This window comes from Parus major, chromosome 6 (genome assembly GCF_001522545.3).
Source record: "Parus major isolate Abel chromosome 6, Parus_major1.1, whole genome shotgun sequence".
NCBI lineage: Eukaryota > Metazoa > Chordata > Aves > Passeriformes > Paridae > Parus > Parus major.
In genome coordinates this window covers 2,122,028-2,144,403 of record NC_031775.1, presented here as the reverse complement: position 1 = coordinate 2,144,403, position 22,376 = coordinate 2,122,028, and the positions used below count along the sequence as shown (strand labels likewise).

General features: G+C 52.8%; 2 protein-coding genes across 2 annotated transcripts; both read left to right on the top strand.

Moving 5' to 3' along the window:
* The first annotated feature begins 241 nt into the window (after nt 1-241).
* On the top strand, nt 242-6,893 carry LOC107207132 (putative lysosomal acid lipase/cholesteryl ester hydrolase). The gene is made up of 10 exons (XM_015633864.3): nt 242-387; nt 1,913-2,002; nt 2,470-2,635; nt 3,350-3,548; nt 3,756-3,865; nt 4,181-4,317; nt 4,703-4,846; nt 5,279-5,350; nt 5,929-5,994; nt 6,428-6,893. The coding sequence occupies exons 2-10, from the start codon at nt 1,919-1,921 to the stop codon at nt 6,659-6,661; spliced, it is 1,212 nt and encodes a 403-aa protein (XP_015489350.1). The 5' UTR covers nt 242-387; nt 1,913-1,918; the 3' UTR covers nt 6,662-6,893.
* Nucleotides 6,894-15,201: 8,308 nt separating this feature from the next.
* On the top strand, nt 15,202-21,764 carry LOC107207133 (lipase member M-like; the record flags this gene model as incomplete). The annotated part of the gene is made up of 9 exons (XM_015633865.3): nt 15,202-15,339; nt 16,308-16,425; nt 16,711-16,909; nt 17,678-17,787; nt 18,089-18,234; nt 18,786-18,932; nt 19,444-19,515; nt 20,455-20,520; nt 20,639-21,764. Coding segments are annotated over 9 exons (1,230 nt in total), but the record flags the coding sequence as incomplete, so codon positions are not given.
* Nucleotides 21,765-22,376: the final 612 nt, after the last annotated feature.

Here is a 22,376-nt window from a genome sequence, read left to right as displayed (position 1 = left end):
GCACCAAAGCCAGTCCCAGGGCACCAAAGCCAGTCCCAGAGCAGGTGGAGAGTCTGGAGTCTGCCCATCCTCAGGGTCACAGAGGTCATGGCCGATGCCAAATGGCTCCTTCGGGTGGAAACCACCAATTTGTTACAGCTCTCAGCTCTTCTGCAGCGCCACGAAAACATTCCCAGGTGGGGAGGGTGTCTCCAGACTCCAGCCCTCAGGTAAATTACACCTTCATAGGAGGAGGGATCAGAGGGAGAGGCGGCTCCTGACGCTCCCGAATTGGGAGCAGAGGGAACAGCAGCCCGATGAGAGCAGGCAGCGGGGACCTTCTGCTCGGGGGACATCAGGGACAAAGGCTCCCACACTTCTTCTGCCGCAGCCCCTGGACCGCCGCGGGTAATCCTTCCTCCGGGGGTGCCATCCCTGGGGACAGAGCTGCAGGCACCAGGAGAGCCCCAGGGGAGGGACAGCAGGGCTCCAAAGGAATGTCCCTGCCCAGGGAGGGGAGTGGCAGCGCTCGGACAGGGCTCAGGACCGGGATGCTGCTGAAGAGGGGACACCCTGCTGCTGCCGGGGTTCTCGGGGTCTGCTCAGATGAGGGGCGTCTCACAAAGGGAATGTTTTTCCAAGCTGACTGTTGAGAGGAAAGGGCCATCCCAGGCGAGGCTCTTCCCTGGAATTTGCATGCCCTTCTCCTGACGCTACGCCACAAAAATGTGTTCGGTCTCTCCTTGCTTTTTCCAAAGGCTGGCCCTTAAAATAACGAGTCCGCAGCCTCGTGGAGCGATCTTGTCCCCAGATCGCACCCCGGGGGGCTCAGGGTGATGGGGGGAGCCCCTGGTCCCCCGGGTGGGAGATGGGGTCCCGGGGTCCGGGGTGTCCCCAGGTGCGCTGATCCTCCTCTCCCTGCTCCGCTCCGGGGACAGCAGAGGGAGCAGGTGATTTTCTCCTCCGCTGCCAAACCACCTCCTGCAGCACGGGGAGCCGGGTCCTCCGGCAGAAGGGAAAGGGGAGGATGGCAGAAGCGACAGAAAGCTGCTCCCAGATCTCCCCTGTTTCACCAGAGAAGGAATGGGGTGCGTGCGAGACACCTGGAGCCGGCATTCAGTGGGAACTCGGCCGGTCCCTGCCAAGCTGCTCCACAGAATTGAACCCCTCCAAGTAGCTGAGGCAGTATTTCTGCTGAGAATTTATCACCTCCAACAGATTTACCCGTTCCTATATGGCAGGGGTCTGCCCATGGCAGAGGGTTTGGAAAAGGATGATCCTTAAGGTCCCTTTCCACCCAAAGCATTCTGTGCTTCTGTTTCCGTGAGATAAAACAGCAGTGAGATGTTCTGTGGTAGGAACAAGCTGGGGAAGACACCAAAATCCTTCCCAGGAAGAACAGGGGTGTCCTGAGATGGCATTTTACTCAGGTCTGCAAAAACAAGCCAGGAGTATCCCAGGGTCTCTCTCAGCCATAAAGAGAACACAAGCAAACCACATCATTTGATTTCTTCTTAAGAACACAGCCCTGCAACTTAAAATTGGGTGGTTTAGCTACCAGAGGAACAAAACAACCACTTCTTCCAGCTATCCAAGACATTCTTTTAAATGAATGATCTATAATCACCCCCTCAAAAACCAGGTTTGCCTGGGCACATGCAGATGTACCTGTGCATGTTTCTGAGTGTGAGGGCCTGATGGAGAACATGGGAATAAAATGTGATGGAATTTGGACTCTGGCTTTGTTCAAGATGAGCAAAATGAGCCATTTTCAGAACCCATTACAGGACTTGAGTTTTAAAATCGTTTCAGCCTGTTGAGGGGTCAGGTTGATATCCTGATGGAAGTGCAGTGCACATCAAGAGAACTCCCCCCCAGCTCCTGTGCCAGTGCCAGCAAAGCCTCTCACACTCCTCATGACAATGTTTTGCAGAGCACCATGATGTGGCTGTTCCTCACCATCTCTTGTTCAATGTTCATCGCTGCAAACTCAGAAGAAAACCCCGAGGTGTCCATGGATGTTGTAAGTCCCTTCTTTTCCTGCTTGGTTGTGCAAGCTACCTGTGCTGTCATTGTCTGTGCAAGACCCACGGGCCCTGTGTGTCTTCACCATGGATTTTGTTAGGTATTTGTCTCCCTGTTCTTACATACACAGAGATTTATGGCAGACATTTACTGGGGGGTTCATTCCAAGTCAGCAGGTTTGGCCAGGACAACCTTCTCAGGCTCGGAGTTTGGCTGTCTGTGCTGCCCTGCTCTGGATTGCAGCACAGAAAGTGACAGTTCTTCACCAGACCTGCTCAGGGAGCCACCAGAAATTCTGGCTGAAGTCATGGCATCGCCACGGCGTTGGTGGGAGGTCCTGAGCCCACCCTCCCCCTGGAGTCACCTCCAGCACTGATGGCTTTTCCCAGCCAAGCCCTGCCACCCCTCAGGACAGAGACCCTCCTTCCCTGGGGACCGTCCCATGCTGTCCTTCCCTTCCCACAGGGTGAAATCGTCCGCTACCACGGGTACCCCTATGAGGAGCACGAGGTGCTGACAGACGATGGCTATTACCTCACCCTGCAGAGGATTCCCCACGGCAGAGACAGCCAGGAGAGCTTCAGCATCTCCCACAAGGCAGGAGCGCAGGCATCCAACATGTTCTGTCCCCGTAAGTGCCACAGGAGGCTCTGCCTGCTCCGGGCACTCTGAGAGCTTTGCTGGGCTGGAGGAGGCCCACGGTCAAGGCTACCTCACCATGGGCTGGGTCCTCCAAGAGGCAGATTTCCCTGAAGGAAAAATTGGGCAAATAGCCTCGGGAGCAGAAGAGATGCGGGTGCCCACCATGCTGACTTTGTTCTGAGAGGATTTGCTCCAAAGAGGAAGGAGAAAGAATGGGACAGAGAAATCTCGCCCCAGGTTTTACCTCAGCTCAACCAGACAGTGGAGCAGCAAAAGGCCATTAGTCAGGAAAGGAAACCAAACCAGGTGGCCAATCCAATGCCACCTGACTGACTCTTTGGGATCCTTCCTGTGTCCAATTCAGTGCCCTCTCACCATTTTGGGATTTTCCTGCACTGAAACCCCTGTTTCAAAGTAATGGTGGGGGGGTGACGCCCGGTTCTCGGCAGTGTCTCCCTCCCCTGGGAAGCACGTAGGTATACGCACATGAATATGGCAAATAAGTGTAAAAATTCCCCACATTTCCAGTCTCTGCCCTGGCCTTCTTCAAAAACACCTCCCCAGAGAGACTGAGGGCAGAGATGACCGTGTCCCTGCACTGGTGTCACTTCCCAGGGCAGAGCTGCCGAAGCAATACCTGGACGTGAACGATCAATTTTTGCTCGTGGTCAGAGAAAATGATTCCTTCCTCTTCTTCCTCCAGCTCCAAAGGCCGTGGTCCTCCTGCAGCACGGCCTGGTGTTGGAGGGCAGCAACTGGGTCACCAACTTGCCCAACGCCAGCCTGGGCTTCATCCTCGCCGACGCTGGCTACGACGTCTGGATCGGGAACAGCCGCGGGAACAGCTGGTCGCGGAAACACGAAGAGTTTGAATTCTACCAGCAGGAATACTCAGCCTACAGGTATTTCCTGTGAAAGTGGAGGGTGGGCAGGTCCCTGGTACCCTCAGCAGTGTCTGCAGGCTGGAGGAGGGGTGCTCCTGACAGTCACACCCTCTGCCAGTGGGCAGAAACCGGGTCGCCCATCCCTGCCAGAGCTCTTCTCTGCACCCAAGTAGCCACGGCAAGTTCAGCAAGAGTGATTTTGTCATGTGCCTGTCTCCCCTGCAGCTTCCATGAGATGGCCATGTATGACCTTCCAGCCACCATCAACTACATCCTGCAGAAAACGGGGCAGGAGCAGTTGTACTACGTGGCTTATTCCCAAGGCACCACCACAGGTACTGAGGAGGAGGAGGGGGAGGAGAGCAGAGCTGGCAGAGCCACATTGGCTGTGCACCCCCAGCCTGGGAGTGCTCCTAAAACCTTGGCCAGGGAGGGCAATTTCCAATCAACAAAAGGGAAAAGAGCGGGTAATTGCTTTAACAGAAGGGTTTTGAGCAGTGGCAGCCCCAAACCGGGTGCATCACATTTCTGCCAGAGCCCGACCTGCTGGAGCCACCTCTGAGGGGCCTTCTGATGGGGACACACACCTGGAAGTCAACAGCTCCCTCAGAAACAACAGGGCACGGTTTGCTTCCTTCTCCCTCACACAGGTTTCATTGCCTTCTCATCCATTCCCGAACTGGATCGTAAAATCAAGATGTTTTTCGCCTTGGCTCCCATCACCGTGAACTCAAACATGAAGTCACCCTTGGTGAGGGTGTTTGACCTTCCCGAGGTGCTGATTAAGGTATGTCCTCAGCACACCTGAGGTGTGATGGGGAGGAGGGACTGGGAAGGTCACCTGAGACACGCAGTGCTCGTACATCACCTCCATCTCCCTGCTCTGAGTGTTCGTGCATGTGCTGTGTGCCTGGAGGGCAGGGAAGTAATCTTCCTGTCCAGCCTTAATCAGAAAACTATTAATAGGAATTGGTTTTGGGTCCCTTCTCCCAGGAGAAACCTCTCCTAGGAAGGTCAGGGCTCTTCCAGGGCCATGGCCATTTCTGAAAAGCCAAAATGACAAAGCACAGCAAAGCTGTCAGCAACTTTCAGGGGTGTGCAAAGAGGTGGGGAGCATCTGGAGACAAAAAAAGATCGTGAAGCCCACTGATACACCCCTCTGACTTCTACAGCTCATTTTAGGGCACACGGTGGTCTTTGATAAGGATGAGGTCTTGAAGCAAGTGATTTCCAGAATGTGCACCTACCCCATGCTGAAAACGCTGTGCTCTTTTGTCTTTTACCTGCCCGGTGGGTTTACCAACAGCTTGAACGAGGTACGTACACTCCAGCTCCCCTCTCAAGAGATCTGCTTTCTCACTGTCCCAGCCTGAGCTGGGATCTGCCACCTCCACATGGCCTTGCACCTCTTTGATTGGTAGAAAAATTCAGGCTGGAGGCACCTGGAAGGGTGGAGGTTTCTCAAGTGAAGCATTGGTGTAATTCCTTAATATTCCAAGGAGGAAGCATATTAGGAACAACACATAGAGCTACTGCCATGAGTTGAGCTTCGTCTTTGCAAAAGGATCCTGAGCACGAGATATGGAGCTTTTCTTTGTCTTGGAAACAGACTCCTAACATGGCCCAGCCTCCCATTTTTGGGATTGCTCAGCTCTGTGTGAGTGTGGCTACTGAGCAGGTTTGGTTTTGTTTCTGGTGTGGAATTTTTTGGGGGGCGGAGAACAAACCTCTCCAATGGTTTCTCGCAGAGCCGCGTTGATGTCTACCTGGCCCGCTACCCTGATTCCACATCCCTAAAAAACATGTTGCACTGGCGCCAGGTAACGCTTCGTGTTCTCCTCCCTCTGCTCAGGGGTTGGGAATTATCCCCGGCCTCTCCCCCTGCAGAGCTGTGCAGGGAGAAAGAGGAATGCTGCCCTGGAACACTGCTTATTTATTTATTTAAGTTATTTATTCCAACAAAAGAGGTCCAAGAGTCCTTGGGGCTTGTAGAAGGTGGAGCAAAGACTGGTGATAAACCAGGACAGGAGATGCCAGAGCAAAGGCTGAGGGTCAGTAATGACCTTAATGACCACTAATGACACAATTAATTATTGAAAACATTCTGCTCACGTCCTTCTGCTGGTGGCATTGACCACAACACACAAAAAACTTGTCCAGAGGTGTGATTCGTGTCTCCTTTGACGTTCTTGGTTGTACACCAGGTTCTTCCCCATGGGTTTCCGTGCCGAGGTCTTCCTGGGGCTGAGCTCTCCTCCCAAAATCCAGTACCAGATGTAAAAATCGCTTCACTGAGCCTCACTGGCATGAGGGAGAAGTGCAGTCCCCTGTCACCTCTTTTCCCTTTCTTAGAGACCCCTCCAATGCGTGGATAATAAACATAACTCTCCTTTTCCAGCTCTATCAGACAGGGGAATTCAAGCGTTATGATTATGGCAGTGACAACGTGCTTCATTACAACCAGGTAAGAGAGAGCCACGCTCAGAGGAAAAAAATAAATGAATATTGCAATGAAAACATTGCAGTGGTTGAGACAGAATTTGGAGAATTGAGCAGCCTGCTGCTGGTGGAAGGTGCCCCTGCCTGTGGCGGGGGAGCTGGGACAAGATGGTGTTTGAGGTCCATTGCAACCCAAACCATTCTGTGGTTCTATGAATTCCACGGTATTTATTGAACTTAATTTATATGGGGAAGCAGGTTCGTCACTTTCTAATAAAAAAAGTCACTCAGTGATGACATTTTGACCCTCTGGTGAAAAGAACAAGAGTCCAAGGTATAGTGAGGCTCCCTGGTGATAGTTCCTCTTCTATCTCTTGGGATAAGGGAGAAATTCCAAGCAGCCATCTGGATACACTTTGAATTTTTGGCTAGCCCTTTACCTCCCTCCTGTCTTCCAGACCACTCCTCCCTTCTATGAGCTGGAGAACATGAAAACCCCGCTGGCTGCCTGGTATGGGGGCCAGGACTGGATTTCAGTCCCTGAAGATGTGGACATCACCCTGCCCCGTATCTCCAACGTGGCCTACAAAAAGTACATCCCCGAATTCGTCCACTTTGATTTCCTCTGGGGCAAGCAGGTCTACGAGCAGGTGTACAAAGAAATGCTTGACCTGATGGAGAAGGGCACCTAGAGCTGGAGCAGTGGCAGTGGTTGTTGGCTTCTCAGTGCCTTCTGGGGCTTCTTTCATTTGGGGGTGTGGAAAAAAAAATGAAGAAAAACTGTGGGGGGGAAAAACTCAATAAACTGCTACACTTGGTCTGAATTGATATTACTCTGGCCAGTGAGGAAAAACAGCCAATCCAATGACTGGGAAGGCACTCTGGATTGAGGTTCAGTAGGCTGAGGTTCCCTGCACAAGTTGAGCATGGCCCTCACAGCCCGAGTCTCCCGTGTGCCTCACTCACAAGGGGTTCCAGCAACAACCAATTTCGGTGGAATTTGGCTCCTGGTGGCCACTGTGGACTCTGGGCTCCTTGAGCTTGGCTTCCCAGCTGCAAACAGCTGGACAGAAGCTCCGTGCCCTCCTGGATGCTGGTGTCCCACCACAGGAACAGGTCTGCTGGGATGAAACCGCGTGGTGGACGGATCCTGCCTTGCTTTATTCTCCTTCTGGCAACACTTCCACACCAAGAATCCCAAACTCCTGACACTCACTGCCTTCTTTCACGTTCAGAAGGAGCTATAAACTTCCTGCCTGGTGACAAGAAGGAGTGGCCAAAGGTTTTTTTTCCATGAGAACTGCCCATTTTACTAACAAAGGAGACATGTTTCTCAGATTCATGCTGATTTAGATGATCTTACTTATAAACAAAGGAGTTTCAATAAGCTCTACCAGGAAACACCATTTTGCACTACTTTAAGCTATTCTAAGGCACAGACCCAGCTGCAAAGGCCACCTTTTGGTGCCTCTCAGGGAATTCTTTTGTGGGACACAGAAGGAGAGTGTGGTGGAAAGCAGTAACGAGTCTAAATCTGTTTTCAGCTTCTGGATTAAATTGTTAATAATACTTTGATCAGAGGAGGAATTATGAATTTGCTGGTTCGTGTAACTATCTTCTTAGGATATGCCTGGGAGCAAGCAGGGCAAAGGATAAGGTTCTCTTTCAAATAATTATTATTACAAATATAATAATAACAATAATAATAATAATAATAATAATAATAATAATAATAATAATAATAATAATAATAATAATATTTTTAAAAAAAATTGGTAGGGTCTACTGGGCTCTTTGTGGTTGAATTGTTAACTAGAGGTTAAAACTCTGGAGAAATTGTTCCCTGGGAGGGTGGGCAGGCCCTGGCACAGGGTGCCCAGAGAAGCTGTGGCTGCCCCTGGATCCCTGGATGTGCCCAAGGCCAGGCTGGACAGGGCTTGGAGCCACCTGGGATAGTGGAAGGGGTGGAATGAGACAGGCTTTGAGATTCCCCTCCAACCCAAACCATTCCAGGATTCTGTGGGTATGGGGGTTTTCAGCACAGATATCTTACCAGGTGCAGGTGAGGGAGAGCTGCTTGCCCAATGATCCTCCTGCTCAGGGATAATTTCCTGGCTGGCAGATGCCCATGGTGCCACCAGCATCTCCCTGCAGGGAAGAGGTGGGTGGTGAGGAAGGTATGGAGCCCAGCACAGCTGCTCTCTGGAGCCAGACTCTGGGGGTTCAGCAGCAGAGTTTCATCCAGGTGTCTGGAGATGGTGGCACAGGGCTGGTGGTGCCTTGTGGGGCAAGTGCAGTGGGCTCTGCACGAGTTACCACCTCTAAAGTGTTTCACTTTCCACCCTTGCACCTGGAACTGACCACAGAAGAAAAGAGGACGGGGCGAGGTAATCCCAGGGTGCAGGAATGAGGCTATAGGTTAGATGGGATCTGCCTGGATTGCCAGTCATTAGCTGCCTCACTTAGGATATTTGTAATGACATCTTTTTCTGTGTGATCAGCTGCTCATGGCAGGGCTGTGCCCTGGAGCAGCATCTTACAGGACTGCTCCGTGCTCATGCCATGGGTACCAATGCAAATGCAGGACAGCCTCTCCACCTTGGCAAATAAACACACAAAGATGCTGGCGAGATGTTTGCCCTGCAAACTTCTGCAAAGCTGGCAGGAAATTAGAATTACAGAATCCTTAACAGACCCCTAAGATCATCAAACCCAACCATGCTCACCACTGAACCATGTTCCCCACCTGCTGTTTATTCAGGTTTAGTTTAAAAGGGCTAGCTTTTAACTTCTGAAAACCCATAAAAAAGTGCAGGGTTTAGTCTCTTTCTGTTCAGGTTATGAAGTTTCTGCCACTTCTGCAATTATCTGGTTCGGTGTTTGCAATGTGTTATCGTCATTCTCCCGTGCCAGAGCACTTTGGTGAAGTTGTGGCTGGATCAGGTTGTGGTGCTTGCTTCCCCTCTGCTGTTAAAGGATCAACAATGGATGAAGAGGTGTGTTTTGGAAGAAAATTGATTTATGCTTGAAGAATAAACACTGTGAAATTCCACCTCCTGGGATCACCATGGCAGGATTGGAGTCCTTGAGTGTCTCAGGTCTGTCAGGCAAGTCAAACATCATGGGACAGGTCTGTGGTGATTTCACAGGGTATCACAGAGTCATGGGATCACAGATGGTTTGGGTTGGAAGGGACCTCAAAGCCCATCCCATTCCACCCCTGCCATGGCAGGGACACCTTCCACTATCCCAGGCTGCTCCAAGCCCCAAAGTCCAACCTGGCCTTGGACACTTCCAGGGATCCAGGGGCAGCCACAGCTGCTCTGGGCACCCTGTGCCAGGGCCTGCCCACCCTGCCAGGGAACAATTCCTTCCCAATATCCCATCTGTCCCTGCCCTCTGGCACTGGGAAGCCATTCCCTGTGTCCTGGCACTCTGGGCCCTTTTAAACAGTCTCTCTTCATGACTTTTGTATCTCCTTCAGGCCCTGGAAGGCCACAATTTGGTCACCCCAAAGCTTCTCCTCTCCAGACTGAACAATCCCAGCTGTCCCAGCCTTTCCTCCCAGCAGAGCTGCTCCATCCCTCTAATCACTTTGGTGGCCTCCTCTGGACCTGCTCCAACAGATCAATGTCCTGCATATCTCAGTCCATGGAGATCAATTCAACCTCTCACACTCAGAGCTTCCAAAGCAGCACAAAGCCTTCACCACCCTTGTTCTCCTCCCTGCTTGGGCAAGCCAGCCTCAGTCACACACCTCCACGTGGGGAGGACGTTGGTCACTCAGCCTCTTATTCAATTTTCTTCCAGATGTGCTCATGCAGAGCGTGTCACATGAGGCCATGAGGGCTCAAAGCTGTGTCACATCCCGCTCAGGGCACAGCAGTGTCACCGTGCTGGCTGATATGGATCATTTCCTACCATCACACACTCAGTGCAAAGGACAGCAGCACACACAGGAGCTGTGCAGTGGGGCACAGGGCCAGCTCCAGGCTGTGCCCACACTGGAGAGGTGCTGAACAGCCCTACCACAGCCTCCTTCCCACAGGCACAGGCTTGGAGAGAAGTGGTGCTTTTGCAAGTAATCCAGAGATTGCTCTGGTGTCTGCTTTAAGCAACGTGCTGGCCTGTGGGGTTATTTAGAAACTGATTGGTCCCAGAGTTAATCTAGGACAAGGTTTCATCGAGTTATGACAGATGGTGCGCTGCCTTTTCACATCTTTTTGATCCTTAACAGCCTGCAAACAATTTCCAGAGGCATTTCTGAGTAGATTCAGGCTTTCATTGGGTTTAAAACATTTTGACTTTTTTTCAGGAACTCACAGAAATTTCTGTGTTATTGCCAATGTAATTTTCAAATTTTCTTTGGAGTTTGCTAGATGAACCTCTGAGAGTGAGAGACCCTGGCCTTTGAGACTTGCATTTTCATGTGATGGGACTTCAAGCAGGTGGGAATGGTATAAGGCCATGGAAAGCTGCAGTTAGCTGAAATCAAGACCAGATGTCATTTTCTCTGAAACTTCACAAGCCAGCGTTGACCATGATGATTCTTTTCCCACTGACAGAACGGGAGGACACAGCCCTAAGCTGTTCCAGGGGAAGTTTAGGTTAGACATCAGGAGAAAATTCTTCACTGAATGAGTGGTTGGGAGCTGGAATCATCTGCCCAGGGAGGTGGTGGAATCACCATCCCTGCACTTGTGTAAAAGAAGACTGGACATGGCACTCAGTGCCATGGTTTAGTCGATGAGGAGGTGCTAGGTCACATCCTGGACTTGATGATCTCATAAGGGTCTTTTCCAGCCTAGTTCATTCTGTGATTGATTCCCTGGAATACGTCCTGTGGGACATGTTCCTGCTCCCTAAACATCTCTGATAGCCCTGACCAGGGCTTTGGCAAAGCTGAGCCAGATCAGCTTTTCTCCAGTATGCTGGAAAATAATCTCAAGAGCACTACTGTACCACATTTGAAAACTGTAGGTACTTCTTTATTGAGAAACTTTGCTCACGTTGTCCCAGGTCTGCTCACCCACAAACCAAACTCTTTTAGCTGTAAAATACGCCTTAAAACCAATTGTACAATGAAGAGAGATGAGGGAAGAAGTAGAGGAAGTTCAGGGTTATTCTGGGATCTTCTGAACGCAGGAACAGGGGGGGAATTACTGGAGAAAAAGCACCAGTGATCACATCTCCATGATTTCCCAATCCACATTCAGGAACATTTATGCTTTTGTTTATTGCATTTCATCGTAGCGAATGGAATGATTGCCCGAGCAACTCCAACAAGGTGTTGTGAAAAGATCAGCTGTTTCCTCAAGCTCCACTGTGCAACTCCAGCAGGGGCAAAACCCTGCCAAAGGTAACAATAATAACCAGAGATATCCCAGCCTAGCCAAAGGGACTTTAAACTGGGAGAGCTACAAGCAGATAAGGACTGCTTCCCTCGTCAGGTTCTTTAACTTGAGCCATGCTCTCCAAGGTTACTGCCAGGGAGTTGTGCTTATCTGGCGGGAATTGCACAAGAGCTGACATCCTCTCATTGCTAAAATCAGGGTGATACTCCCTTTCCCAGCTCAGGATGCCAGGGACAGATGATTTGTGACTGGTTTACCCTTGTGCTCGGCAAGAGGCACCAGCCAGCACCCTGGGCACACAGCCTGGTGGCTGCAGGAGAAAACAGCAGGGCACCAGCTGTCCTGGGATAGCCCAGGACAGGATGAGCTCCAGTCCCTGTGCTGAGGGCTGAGGAACGTGCCACGGTGTGCCTCAGAGGAGGTGACTCAGCAGCAGCAGACCTGCCCCTGTAAGGTGGCAGTGGGGACACAGCTGATGCCAGGGGCTGTTTCTCTTCCTGTTGTGCCAGCAGCAGGTGGGGTTGCAGTCCTGTGATGCCTCAAAGGAGAACATGAAAGGCATCCAGCAGCAATGCTGCCTAGTATCTATGAAGTGTGAAGCTAACAAAAGGCTTCTGCAACACACCAAACCAGAAGATGAAGCTTTTGATTCCTAAAGGGCCTCAGAGGCCAAGAAAAATACAGGGTTTGGGTCTCAGGTGGAGCCCAGGAAGCACATGGATGACTCGTTGGCTGGAAACCTTCACCTTCCATGTCACACCTGGACACACATCCCTCAGAATTGTGGAATCCTAGCATGGTTTAGGTGGGAAGGGACCTTAGAGATCACCTCATTCCACCCCCTCCCATGGGCAGGGACAACTTCCACTAGCCCAGATTGCTCCAAGCCCCGACTAATCTGCCCTTGGACACTCCCAGGGATCCAGGGGCAGCCACAGCTGCTCTGGGCACCCTGTGCCAGGGCCTGCCCACCCTGCCAGGGAACAATTCCTTCCCAATATCCCATCTAAACCCAACCTCCTTCAAGTCCTCAAAGGTCTTCATTCCTCCCTTTGACTAAGCTACACAGGAATTCCTCAGTAAAATCCAGCTGCTTGTTTCTGGGACCTTCTCTCCTTCCAGCACAGGTAGAATAACTCCAGGTGCTGAATCACACACTCACCTCAGCACTGACACACTGTTCCAATGGCCTCATTCCAAAACCTGAGGATGTCAGAGAAGTCTCTGCTGCCTTTCCAACCTCTATTACTTTATTTTATTACTACCATTACTACTACTTAGTAACTCTACTAGAGAGCAAGTAGTGGAGTTAGAAGGCAGCAGCGTGGGCAGCAGGGGAGGGGGAATTCTGCCCCTCTGCCCCACTCAGGTGAGACCCCACCTGTGCACAGTTCTGTGCCCCCAACAGAAGGAGGGCATGGAAGTGTTGGAGCAGGTCCAGAGGAGGCCATGGAGTTGCTGAGGGGACTGGAGCCACTTCCCTCTGGAGCCAGGCTGGGAGAGCTGGGGCTGCTCAGCCTGGAGAAGGGAAGGGGGGGTGGAGACCTCACAGCTCCTTCCAGGGCCTGAAGGGATACAGGGAAGCTGGAGAGGGACTCTGCATTGGGAACTGGGGTGACAGGACACAGGGAATGGGTCCAGACTGACACAGGGCAGGGATGGATGGGATATTGGGAAGGAATTCTTCCCTGGAAGGGTGGGCAGGCCCTGGCACAGGGTGCCCAGAGCAGCTGTGGCTGCCCCTGGATCCCTGGAAGTGCCCAAGGCCAGGTTGGACTTTGGGGCTTGGAGCAGCCTGGGATAGTGGAAGGTGTCCCTGCCCAGGGCAGGGGGTGGAATGAGATGGGCTTTGAGGTCCTTCCAACCTAGATGGGCTCCATTCCACGATCCTCTGACTCTTTGTAGTGGGATTTTTGTGCTCACAAGTGAGGGAAGACATTTCCCAAAGCCCAGAGCAGGTGCAGAAGGTAATGAAGGGGTGAAGGCCCTGGCCACGAGGAGGAAGACACCCACACAGCCCCTTGTGCCAGCAGCTGTGGCACCAGGAGACAAGCACAGCGTGGGGCTGGAGCAGGGTGTGTGCTGGGGCTGCGTTTCACAGCTCACATCCCGCTCGTGCACCACGGCTGGCGGCAGCGCTGGGAGGCAGCCCAATCCACAGCCAGGGAAGGCACGCTCCAGCAGAGCCAGCCACAGGTTTCTAGGTGGCTACCAAGGCAGGGAAAGGCGCAGGTAGGCAGTCACGGGCTGCAGGTGGGGAACAAACACCTTACCTCTGTGGCTTTGGCCAAGCAGAGGTGTTGCACCAGCTCTCCTCCGCACCGCTGGCTGCTGGTGACACCTGCAGCCTCATGCTTTTCCAGAAAGCTCCTGCAGAGCTTTTGTGAATTGTCCCTTGCTAACACGACACTTTTGGACCTTACTGTCATGTCTCACAAGGGGTGGAATGACCAAGTGTGTCCCATCCAGGCAGGCAGCGAGGCCTGAGCTGTCCTTGTTTGTCCCTGGGGAGCTCAGCATGCTGCTGAGGCTTTGTAAAGATGGTAGAGCCCAAACTCACTTTGTTGCACCAGGAACTCTTCTAAATAACTCTGGGAGACAGGAAATTACCCTGGGAGTTAGGAAATGACATTTACAAAGAAAAGCTGTTGGCTTTTTTGTTTGTTTGTTTTTTCTTCATCTTGGCTATCTATCATGAGCTTAAGGTGCAACTCCATAGCTGGAATTCCCCAGCACACGGATCCGGGAACGCAATCCTCTGCACGCACCAAAGTCACAGCCACACGGAGGGAGGTGCCACAGGAGTGATCAGCACACATCTGTTAATTGGAAGGCACGTGATGAGGGACAGCAGTGTGCCAGCGTGGCTGGGCTCTGACACAGCGTGGTCCTTTTATCTCTGGTGGTGACAGAGCCACCAGCACTGCCACCACCAGCCTGCTCAGACCAGCCAGTGGGCTCTGCCTGGTAACGTGCTTTCCTCCGTGTCCTTCTGATTTGTGTCCTTTTGGAGCTGCCCCAAGAAGGGGAAAAGCATCTTTTTTATTTTAACTCGCATCTTGGTGGTACCACAGGTAGGTTTGCTGGGAATAATTCCAAGGGCAGGAAAGTCTCATGGTGTGGGAGATGCACTGGGAGCAGCAGGAGGGAGGCAGAGAGTAATTCACAGTTCATGCTGCTGAGCTGAAGTTAAGCTCAAACTTTTGAGAGCCTGGCAAAACATTAGAAATCATATATCATATTAATTGTGTGCTTTAAAAATAGGCTTCTGCTCAGCTCAGGAGCTTCTAAGGTGGTCAAAAAGGTTTCTGTTTTTTTGAGGCTACACTTATTTAATCAATAGTCTCCTTATGAGGCTCTACCAGTTTCAGTTCATAGGGTCCTTCTGTTTACAGTGGGTTTTGGGTACAAAAGCTAAGCAATAGAGAAACAATTGAGAAAGTATAGACATAGTCATAGCCCAGTCCCACTAAACACGTTCCTTCCACAGCCTAAACTCCCCCTTTAGATTAATTTCCTCTGTGAGACAACTGGTCCAATGGTATTGGTTGAGTTCTGGTTTTACACAGCTTGTTCTCTTCTTCTTGCCATTAAAAATATTAAAAAGGCTCCTGCCTAGTACCAGATCCTGTCTGTACAATAAAAAATTCTCATGTGGACCACAAAGAAAACAGAAATTGGGAATTCCCTCTACTTTCACAGCTCAGAAAATGATATGTGATGAATTTAACTCATCATAACCAAGTAGCAACAGACTTTTTTATCAGTTCTAACAAAAATAATAACAACGATAACAACAGCAGCATTGGTGTTACTGGTTTTGCTGTTGTTAATCCTGTTCCTACTCCTGTTATTACTATCATTACCATTATTTTTGTTGTTGTTACTATTATTATTTAGACAGGCACAAGATGTGGCTGTTTCTTGCAATCCTGGTTTTCCTACAAGCACCCACGAACTCTGAAGATGCCACCAAGCAGAAAAAGGCTCTAAATCCCGAGGCTTCCATGAACACTGTAAGTCAGGAGAACTTTGAATTTGAAACTTTTGAAAGTTTGGGCACATTCAGCTGGAGGAGAGAGGGGTGGAGGGCACATGGAGAGGGCTGGTGCTACTGAGCTGCTGTGAGATGATGCTGCCTCCACACCATCATTAACAAGCTCCTCCTTCCAGCAGAATTAAGTTCATTTACCAGCAGGGCAGTTGGAGATGGGGATAATCCCAGACTGGATTTGATCAGATATCTCCCCAGAGGGTAGAAATTTGTTCGTGGCTCCTCTCCTTCAGCTGCAGCAAATCGCTCAGGGCCATCCAGGTGAGCCCTGGGAGGCTCTGAAGTTGGGCTTAGCAGGACCCAAGATGCGGTAAATTTGCTGCACTTAATCTTTCCTGCCAACCTGACAAAGGGAGGGTTCAGCAACGTGTGGGACAGGACCACAGCTGGATTTTACCTGGAAACTTCCCAGACTGTGGAGTTTTCAGCATAAATAAAGCTCAGGCAGAGCCTTGGGAGCCCTGCAAGGAATATCCCATGGGGTTTATCCCACTGCCCTTCCAGTCAGCCCAGCTCGGCAGGTTCCATCTGCCCCACCACCTTATCTGCCCAGCACATCAGCTGGGAGCCTGATGTGACATGTGCTGCTGTCAGTGTCAGGCGTCAGGAAATCGGTGCCAGGTGTCAGGAAATCGGTGCCAGCCGTCAGTAAAGCGGGGTCAGGCGTCAGGAAATCCTTTTGGTTTCAATCGTCGTGTTTGGAAGCGTTTCAAGCCCCGCAGCCGCCCACGGCTGAGCATCTCCCCTTCCCTCGGGCAGATCACTGGGGTGAGGTTCAGACAGAGCATCCTCTGTCACAAAAAGTCCTCAGCTGATCCCAGCACAGCCTGGGCACAGCCCAGAACTTCGGTTTTACCAAGGGTGGTCTCTTCAAGTCATATAAACACCTTTGCTATGGAAAGTTTCCTACCTGGGTTTTCCTTCCCCCAGAGCCAAATCATCTGCTACAGAGGGTACCCCAGTGAGGAGTATGAAGTCCTGACTCGTGACGGCTACTACATCCACCTGAACAGAATTCCTCATGGAAGAGAAAAGCCTGAGAACAGAGGTACAGCTCTATTTGACTCAGAGCCAGAAAAAAAAAAAAAAAGAAAAAAAAAAAGCCCTGAATGTGAGCAGGGGAATGGATGAACCCAGACAGGCCAGGGGAATTGTTAAAGCAAAAACCCTGAATCTGTGGGATTTCTCCAATTCAAGCTCAGAGCCAGAAGACACGGTCAAAATACACATTTTGCATGTCCTCTGGCAGTGCAAGGCTTTACTGGCCTTAGTTTGGGGTGAGTGAATAGAGAGAATCTGGTTCAATTAAATGTGCTGTTTCTTTTGCACCCAGGGGCCAGGCCAGTCGTGTTTCTCCAGCACGGATTATTTGGAGAAGGCAGCCACTGGGTGGAAAATCTGGCTAACAACAGCCTTGGCTTCATCCTAGCAGACTCTGGCTATGACGTGTGGCTGGCAAACAGCCGGGGGACCAGCTGCTCCCAGAGACACCAGCACCTTTCAGCTGACCAGGTGGAATTCTGGGATTTCAGGTGGGCTGCAGCACGTTACAAAAGCCTGGCGATGTTCTCTGCCTGTCCCCAAGCTGTAGGCAGAGGTGGGTGCCTCCGAGCAGGCAAGTCAGAGCGCCTGATCCCTGGCACAGCCTCTCCCGGGGGAGGATGGAGGGACCTGAGCAGACCTGCCTGCTGACACGGTGCCAGCACCTCCCTGCAGCTGCCAAGAGCACAGGGGACACACACAGAGACAGCAGCCCTGCCTCATCCACAGAGACACCGCTGAGATGTCCACAAGTGTCATTGCCACCTCCCCTGCTACTAGACCTTCTTGCCTCTTGTCCCCTCTTTTTAAGCTGCTACTGCCTCTCCAGAGCTGATCTTCAGAGCAGAATCCACAAGCTCGTAAACAGGCTTTTAGAAAATCCTCACACAGCAGGTCTGCCTTTCACCATGTCCCACCAACAGGCACACGGGCAGGAACCAGTGCTCCATTCCCCTCCAGGAAAGAGCATCCCAAGGAGCAGAGCTGGTGCTGTAGTCCTGGTGGGAGCCAGCCCTGGGTCTGCAGAGAGGCACTGGAATGCTGGCCAGGCTCTGCACAGTCTATTTACTGCTCAGCACGGCCGTGGGAGGACTAAGCTCTTTCAGGGGAGGATGATGCCATGGCAGGAGGGATCCACGCCAGGAATTTTCTCCTGGAAAAGCAGCCCAGGATGTAAAGCTGAGCAATGCAAGGCAGCTCAAGGTAAGTTTGCTCTCCTGCTGCTGCCTCATAGCCAACATCCCCCTCCTGTGTTGCAGCTTCCATGAGATGGCAATGTACGATCTCCCGGCCGCCATCGACTTTGTGCTGCAGAAGACGGGGCAGAAGCAGCTCCACTACGTTGGCTACTCCCAGGGCTGCTCAATCGGTGAGTTCTGAGGGGTCACCCGTCACCCTGACTTGAAAAATTTCATTTTGCTCAGCAGAAAGCAAAGGGGTCCCCTCCATTTGGGCTTAAAAACCACTGAAGTGCCTGATCAGCCAAGGGAATAAAGGTGCTGCCTCCCTTTGGGCATCTCTTGCACCAACATTTCGCAGGAAGGTGGAAAGAGATCTCAGATTTCCAAGCAGAGATCATTAATTAAACAGACCTAGGTCCATGTGAACCCTCAGATTAAGCACCTGAGGAAAGATGGAGCAGTTCTGAGGTTGTTTTTCTGTTTTCTCAGCGTTTATTGCATTTTCATCCATGCCCGAACTGGCTCAGAAAATCAAAATGTTTTTTGCCCTGGCTCCAGCAGCGGTACCCAAGAATGCCAAAAGTCCACTCATGAAGATACTGCTCCTCCTGGACAACAAGCTCAAGATGATTCAAGTAAGGGATTACCCCATGCCCTTCTTCCCCAAAACTGGTTCTAGAGAAGGGATCATGCCCAGATCGTGGTCATGCATGGTTTGCATGCCCATTTGCACCCCTGGGGCTCTCTGATGCAGCAGAAAACAGTTAATTCCTGCTGATTTATTGGCACAGGCACCATTCAGCTGCACATACAGTCCTTGTTGAGCACATGTCTTCTTTCCATCTGTAGGATAAACGTGGTCTTTACATGGGGGCACTTGTAGGGGCCCTAGGCTTGAACACCTGGAAAAGAGCAGCTTTGCCATGTTGATTCCATGAGAAACAGATCCAGTGCTTGGAGGAGGTGGGAGGAAAGAGGAGAGTTGTGAATATTGATTTCCCTGTTGTGTGTTCAGTCAGCATCAACTCCTGCACCGAGCTGTACCCACCTCCGTGGGGCAGCAGGGCAGGGGGCAGTAGGCTTGGCTCCTGGACATTCCCTTTACTGCCTGGCTGGTGGCACAGTCCAGGAGCTGGGCTGCAGGGAGGGAAAAGCAGGAAAGGCACATCGCCCTTTGCTCCCGCAGCTGCTGCTGGGCAGAACGGACGCGTCCCTGCGGATCAGGAAGCTGTGGCGCTTTCTCCCGGAGCTGTGCAGGCACACGCTGCTGCACAGGCCCTGTGCCAACCTCCTCTTCCTGATGGGTGGCCACAACGAGAAGAACCTCAACATGGTGGGTGTGACATTCCAGTGGGGATGCTGCTCTGCCACCCGCTCTGCCCAGCCTGCCACAGCCACTCGCCCCCCCGTGCTCACAGCAAGCAGACCCTGCATGGGCAGCACACGTCCCTCTGCCATGTGCTTTTCCTCCCGGGACAGGAAAAGCCCCCAGGCACTGCTGGGTAAATGTCAGTGGCCAGGTGGCCCTTGACAACACCTCTGGGGTGCAGCCCCTGCTCTGACCCAGCTGCTGAAGCAGCCTCTGGGTTACCTCAGGCGGTCATTGAGGCCTTGAGCACAGCCCCTGAGCCCAGGTAAGGTGTCTTACAGAGCTCATCCCTCATCTCTCTCCTCCCGATGCTGCCTCACAGCAACTGGTTTTTAATGAAAATTATATTGCTGAACCTGGTCCAGCTCTTCAGGCAGCGTGACTCAGCAGTGGCTGCTGTGGGAAACACCTGGCAGCTGCCACTCCACTCCCATCCGCTGGAAAACAACAATAGCTGGGGTATGTTTCCTTGCAGACACGGCTGGATGTGTACACATCCCACTATCCAGAAGGCACCTCTGTCAAAAACATCATCCACTGGGCCCAGGTAGGATCCCTGACACATGGATGGATGCTTCACCCCCAGGATGGTCCCTTCACCAAGAGTCTGCTGTGCCCGGGGCAGACATGAGAGTTCAGGGATCTCTGACACTGGCAGCTCCTGAGAAAGTAAAGGCAAGAAATAAGAAGAGATGTTGGATGCAGGATGAGCTGCCCTGGTGCCTCTGGGGACCAGGGGACACCGCTGTGCGTGTCCTGTGCTGTGCCAGGAAGGACAAGGGACAGGATGGGGAGGCCACAGATGGATGCTGAGAGCCCCCAGGAGTTGCCAAAACAGAACTTGGGTGCTGGTGGGTGAAAGCCCAAGGAGAGGCTGGATGAGGAAGAAAAGGGGGACCCAACAACATCTCCCCCATCCAAAGGGGTCCTGGGCCCCCTGGAGATGGACTCTGCAGCTTCAGCACTGGCCCCGCTGGAAACAGGGTCAGGTTGGAGAAACCCCACCCATGTGCCTCCTTGCAGAGCCAAATTATAGGTAAGGGTAGGTGAAAAAAGGATGATCAGGTTGTTGAAGGCACTCCAGCAGTGCCCTGCACACACAGCTGGATTTCAGATGTGTGAGCAGGATTTCAGAGGGAAGAGCGTGGCACCAGGGCAGCCAAGAAGACACGTGCAACACCTTGGTTTGTCAGCCCATGGAGCCAGAGCTCAAAATTCCACCGTTAAAAAAGATGGAAAGCCTGGCTTTGCATGGATATCATCTCCTCCTGCAATGTCCCACGGGTGAGGACACCGACACCTCTCCTTGTCCTGCTTGTCCCCAGCCAGCTGGCACTATTGGAGATGGGCAGGTGGAGGGCAGGCACTTACACAAACCCCTTCTGAGCACCCTCTCATGGCAGGCGCCTCGAGGGGGCCAGGAGATGCGAGACCCACGCAGCAGCACTCGCTGGCCTCCCAGAGCAGATCCATCCTCTCTTCCCAGGTGATAAAATCTGGAGAATTCAAAGCCTTTGACTACGGCAGCAAGAACCCAGCTGTGTACCACCAGGTAGGAGCTGCAGTGGCAGCGCTGGCAGCTGGAGGTGCTGGGGGATCTATCCAGGGTGGTGCAGGGACAGAATGGCTTGCAGGGATTGACCAACTGAGAGTCCCCGGTGTCTCTCCAGGACACACCGCCCTTGTACCGCGTGGAGGAGATGCCAGTGCCCACAGCGGTGTGGTCCGGAGGGCAGGACTGGGCAGCTGACCAGAGGGACGTCCTCCTGCTGCTGCCCCGCATCTCTCACCTCGTCACCTACACCCACATCCCCGACTGGAACCACTGGGACTTTATCTGGGGCCTGGACGCCCCTGGGCGCCTCTACAGCAGCATCCTGAAGCTGATGGAGGAGTCCTGGTAGAGCGGCGGCTCCTGGGGGAGGTGCCGGTGGCCTGGCCCCTGTCCCTCAGCTGACACAGCTCAAGGAGGGGGTGGGACACTCCCTGCTGTCCCCTCCTTCCTGCTGGCCTGACACGCTTGTGGTGATGGTGCTTTCCACTCATCCCTTGGTTGTTGGGGTCTCTCCTCCTTGCTTGGGAGCTCCTCAAGCACCGGTGGCACCGTGCTGGGAGCAGCACCGGGGTCAGCCGAGGCACTCAGGGGAGCCACCAGCCCTGCTGGAAGGGCCCCAACATGATGGTGCTGACCCTGAGCTGTGCCAGGGGGATATGGGGACCCTGCCATCACCCCACAGTGGCTGCCCAGTGCGTTGTGGACTAGAGCACCCAACCTATGAGGAGGTGGGAGGGAGCTGGACCAGTTGAGTCTGGCTGTGGAGGGGACAGGCTGAGAGCAGCCCCCCCAGGTGTGGCACACAAAGGAACAGAGGAGGTGGATGAGGCAAAACCCTTCTTGGCAGCAGCAACAGGTGATGCAACGTGGGGTTCTGGCCCCAGATTGCAGCCCAGGGGGATTCAGGTTGGATTTGGAGAATCCTTTTTCCCCAAGACAAGTCCCCAGGGAAGTGGAAGGTCTCCGTCTGGGCCATGCCAGGCACCTGCCTGCATTGTTTGGGCTGGGACTCAGGGGCCAGACGTCCCCAGGAATGTCTGCTTGGCCCAGCACCAAGACACTGGGAATGATCATCCCTCACCCCAGGGAGCTGGTGACCCCAAATGCCCAGGGCTGGCTTGCAGGACCACCGTCCCCCCAGGAAGCTGCTGCCAGGCTGATGTCTCCAGCCCATCCCACTGTGCTGCTCGCTGCAAACCCGGAGGTGGGGAAAATCCCTCCAAAATAAATACTCAAAGATACTCAGGAATCTGTTCTTTGACACACTCAGCTCTTCCTTGCATGTGAATATTTTCTGGGGAGCTGCCAGGGCCAGCAGGGACACAGTAACCTTTTTGCTGGTAGAGTTGGGTGGCACAGTGGGTTCTCCCAAGGTCCCAGCCGGGACTATCCCAGTACATCCCAGTACCCTGTCCCACCCCTGGGCAGGCGGTAGGAACGCTTGCTGGCGAAAAAAACCCACCAGACAGCCTTGGGAGTGAAGACTCTTGTATGCATGAAGGTTTGGGAATCACGGGTGGGCGGAAGCGCTGGGACTGGCCCTTGTGGCAGCTCTGCTGGGACGTGTAGCAGGATGTGTGGGGCATCATCCACTGCTCCTCCAGCTCACCAGGCTGGCCGGCCACGGCACAAGGTGGATGAGCCGGAGCAGAGCAGGGAGAGGAGGAGGGTGAGGAGGTGGTCACTACCTGCCCCTACTCCAGAAGGGGTCCCCTCTCCCACCCCGGCCTTCTCCTGCCCTCCATGGGCAACTGACTCATCACTGCACCGGGACCCACGGGCATCCATCCCTCCATCCCATCCTTCCTCCTCGCCTCCCTGCCGCGGCCGGGGCCGCTCCGGGGGCGGTGCCG

Coding starts and splice junctions, on each gene's coding strand:
- LOC107207132 (XM_015633864.3), top strand. CDS start 1,919: ATGATGTGGCTGTTCCTCACCATCTCTTGTTCAATGTTCATCGCTGCA. Junction 2,003..2,469: donor CCGAGGTGTCCATGGATGTT/GTAAGTCCCTTC, acceptor CCCTTCCCACAG/GGTGAAATCGTCCGCTACCA. Junction 5,351..5,928: donor ACATGTTGCACTGGCGCCAG/GTAACGCTTCGT, acceptor CTCCTTTTCCAG/CTCTATCAGACAGGGGAATT.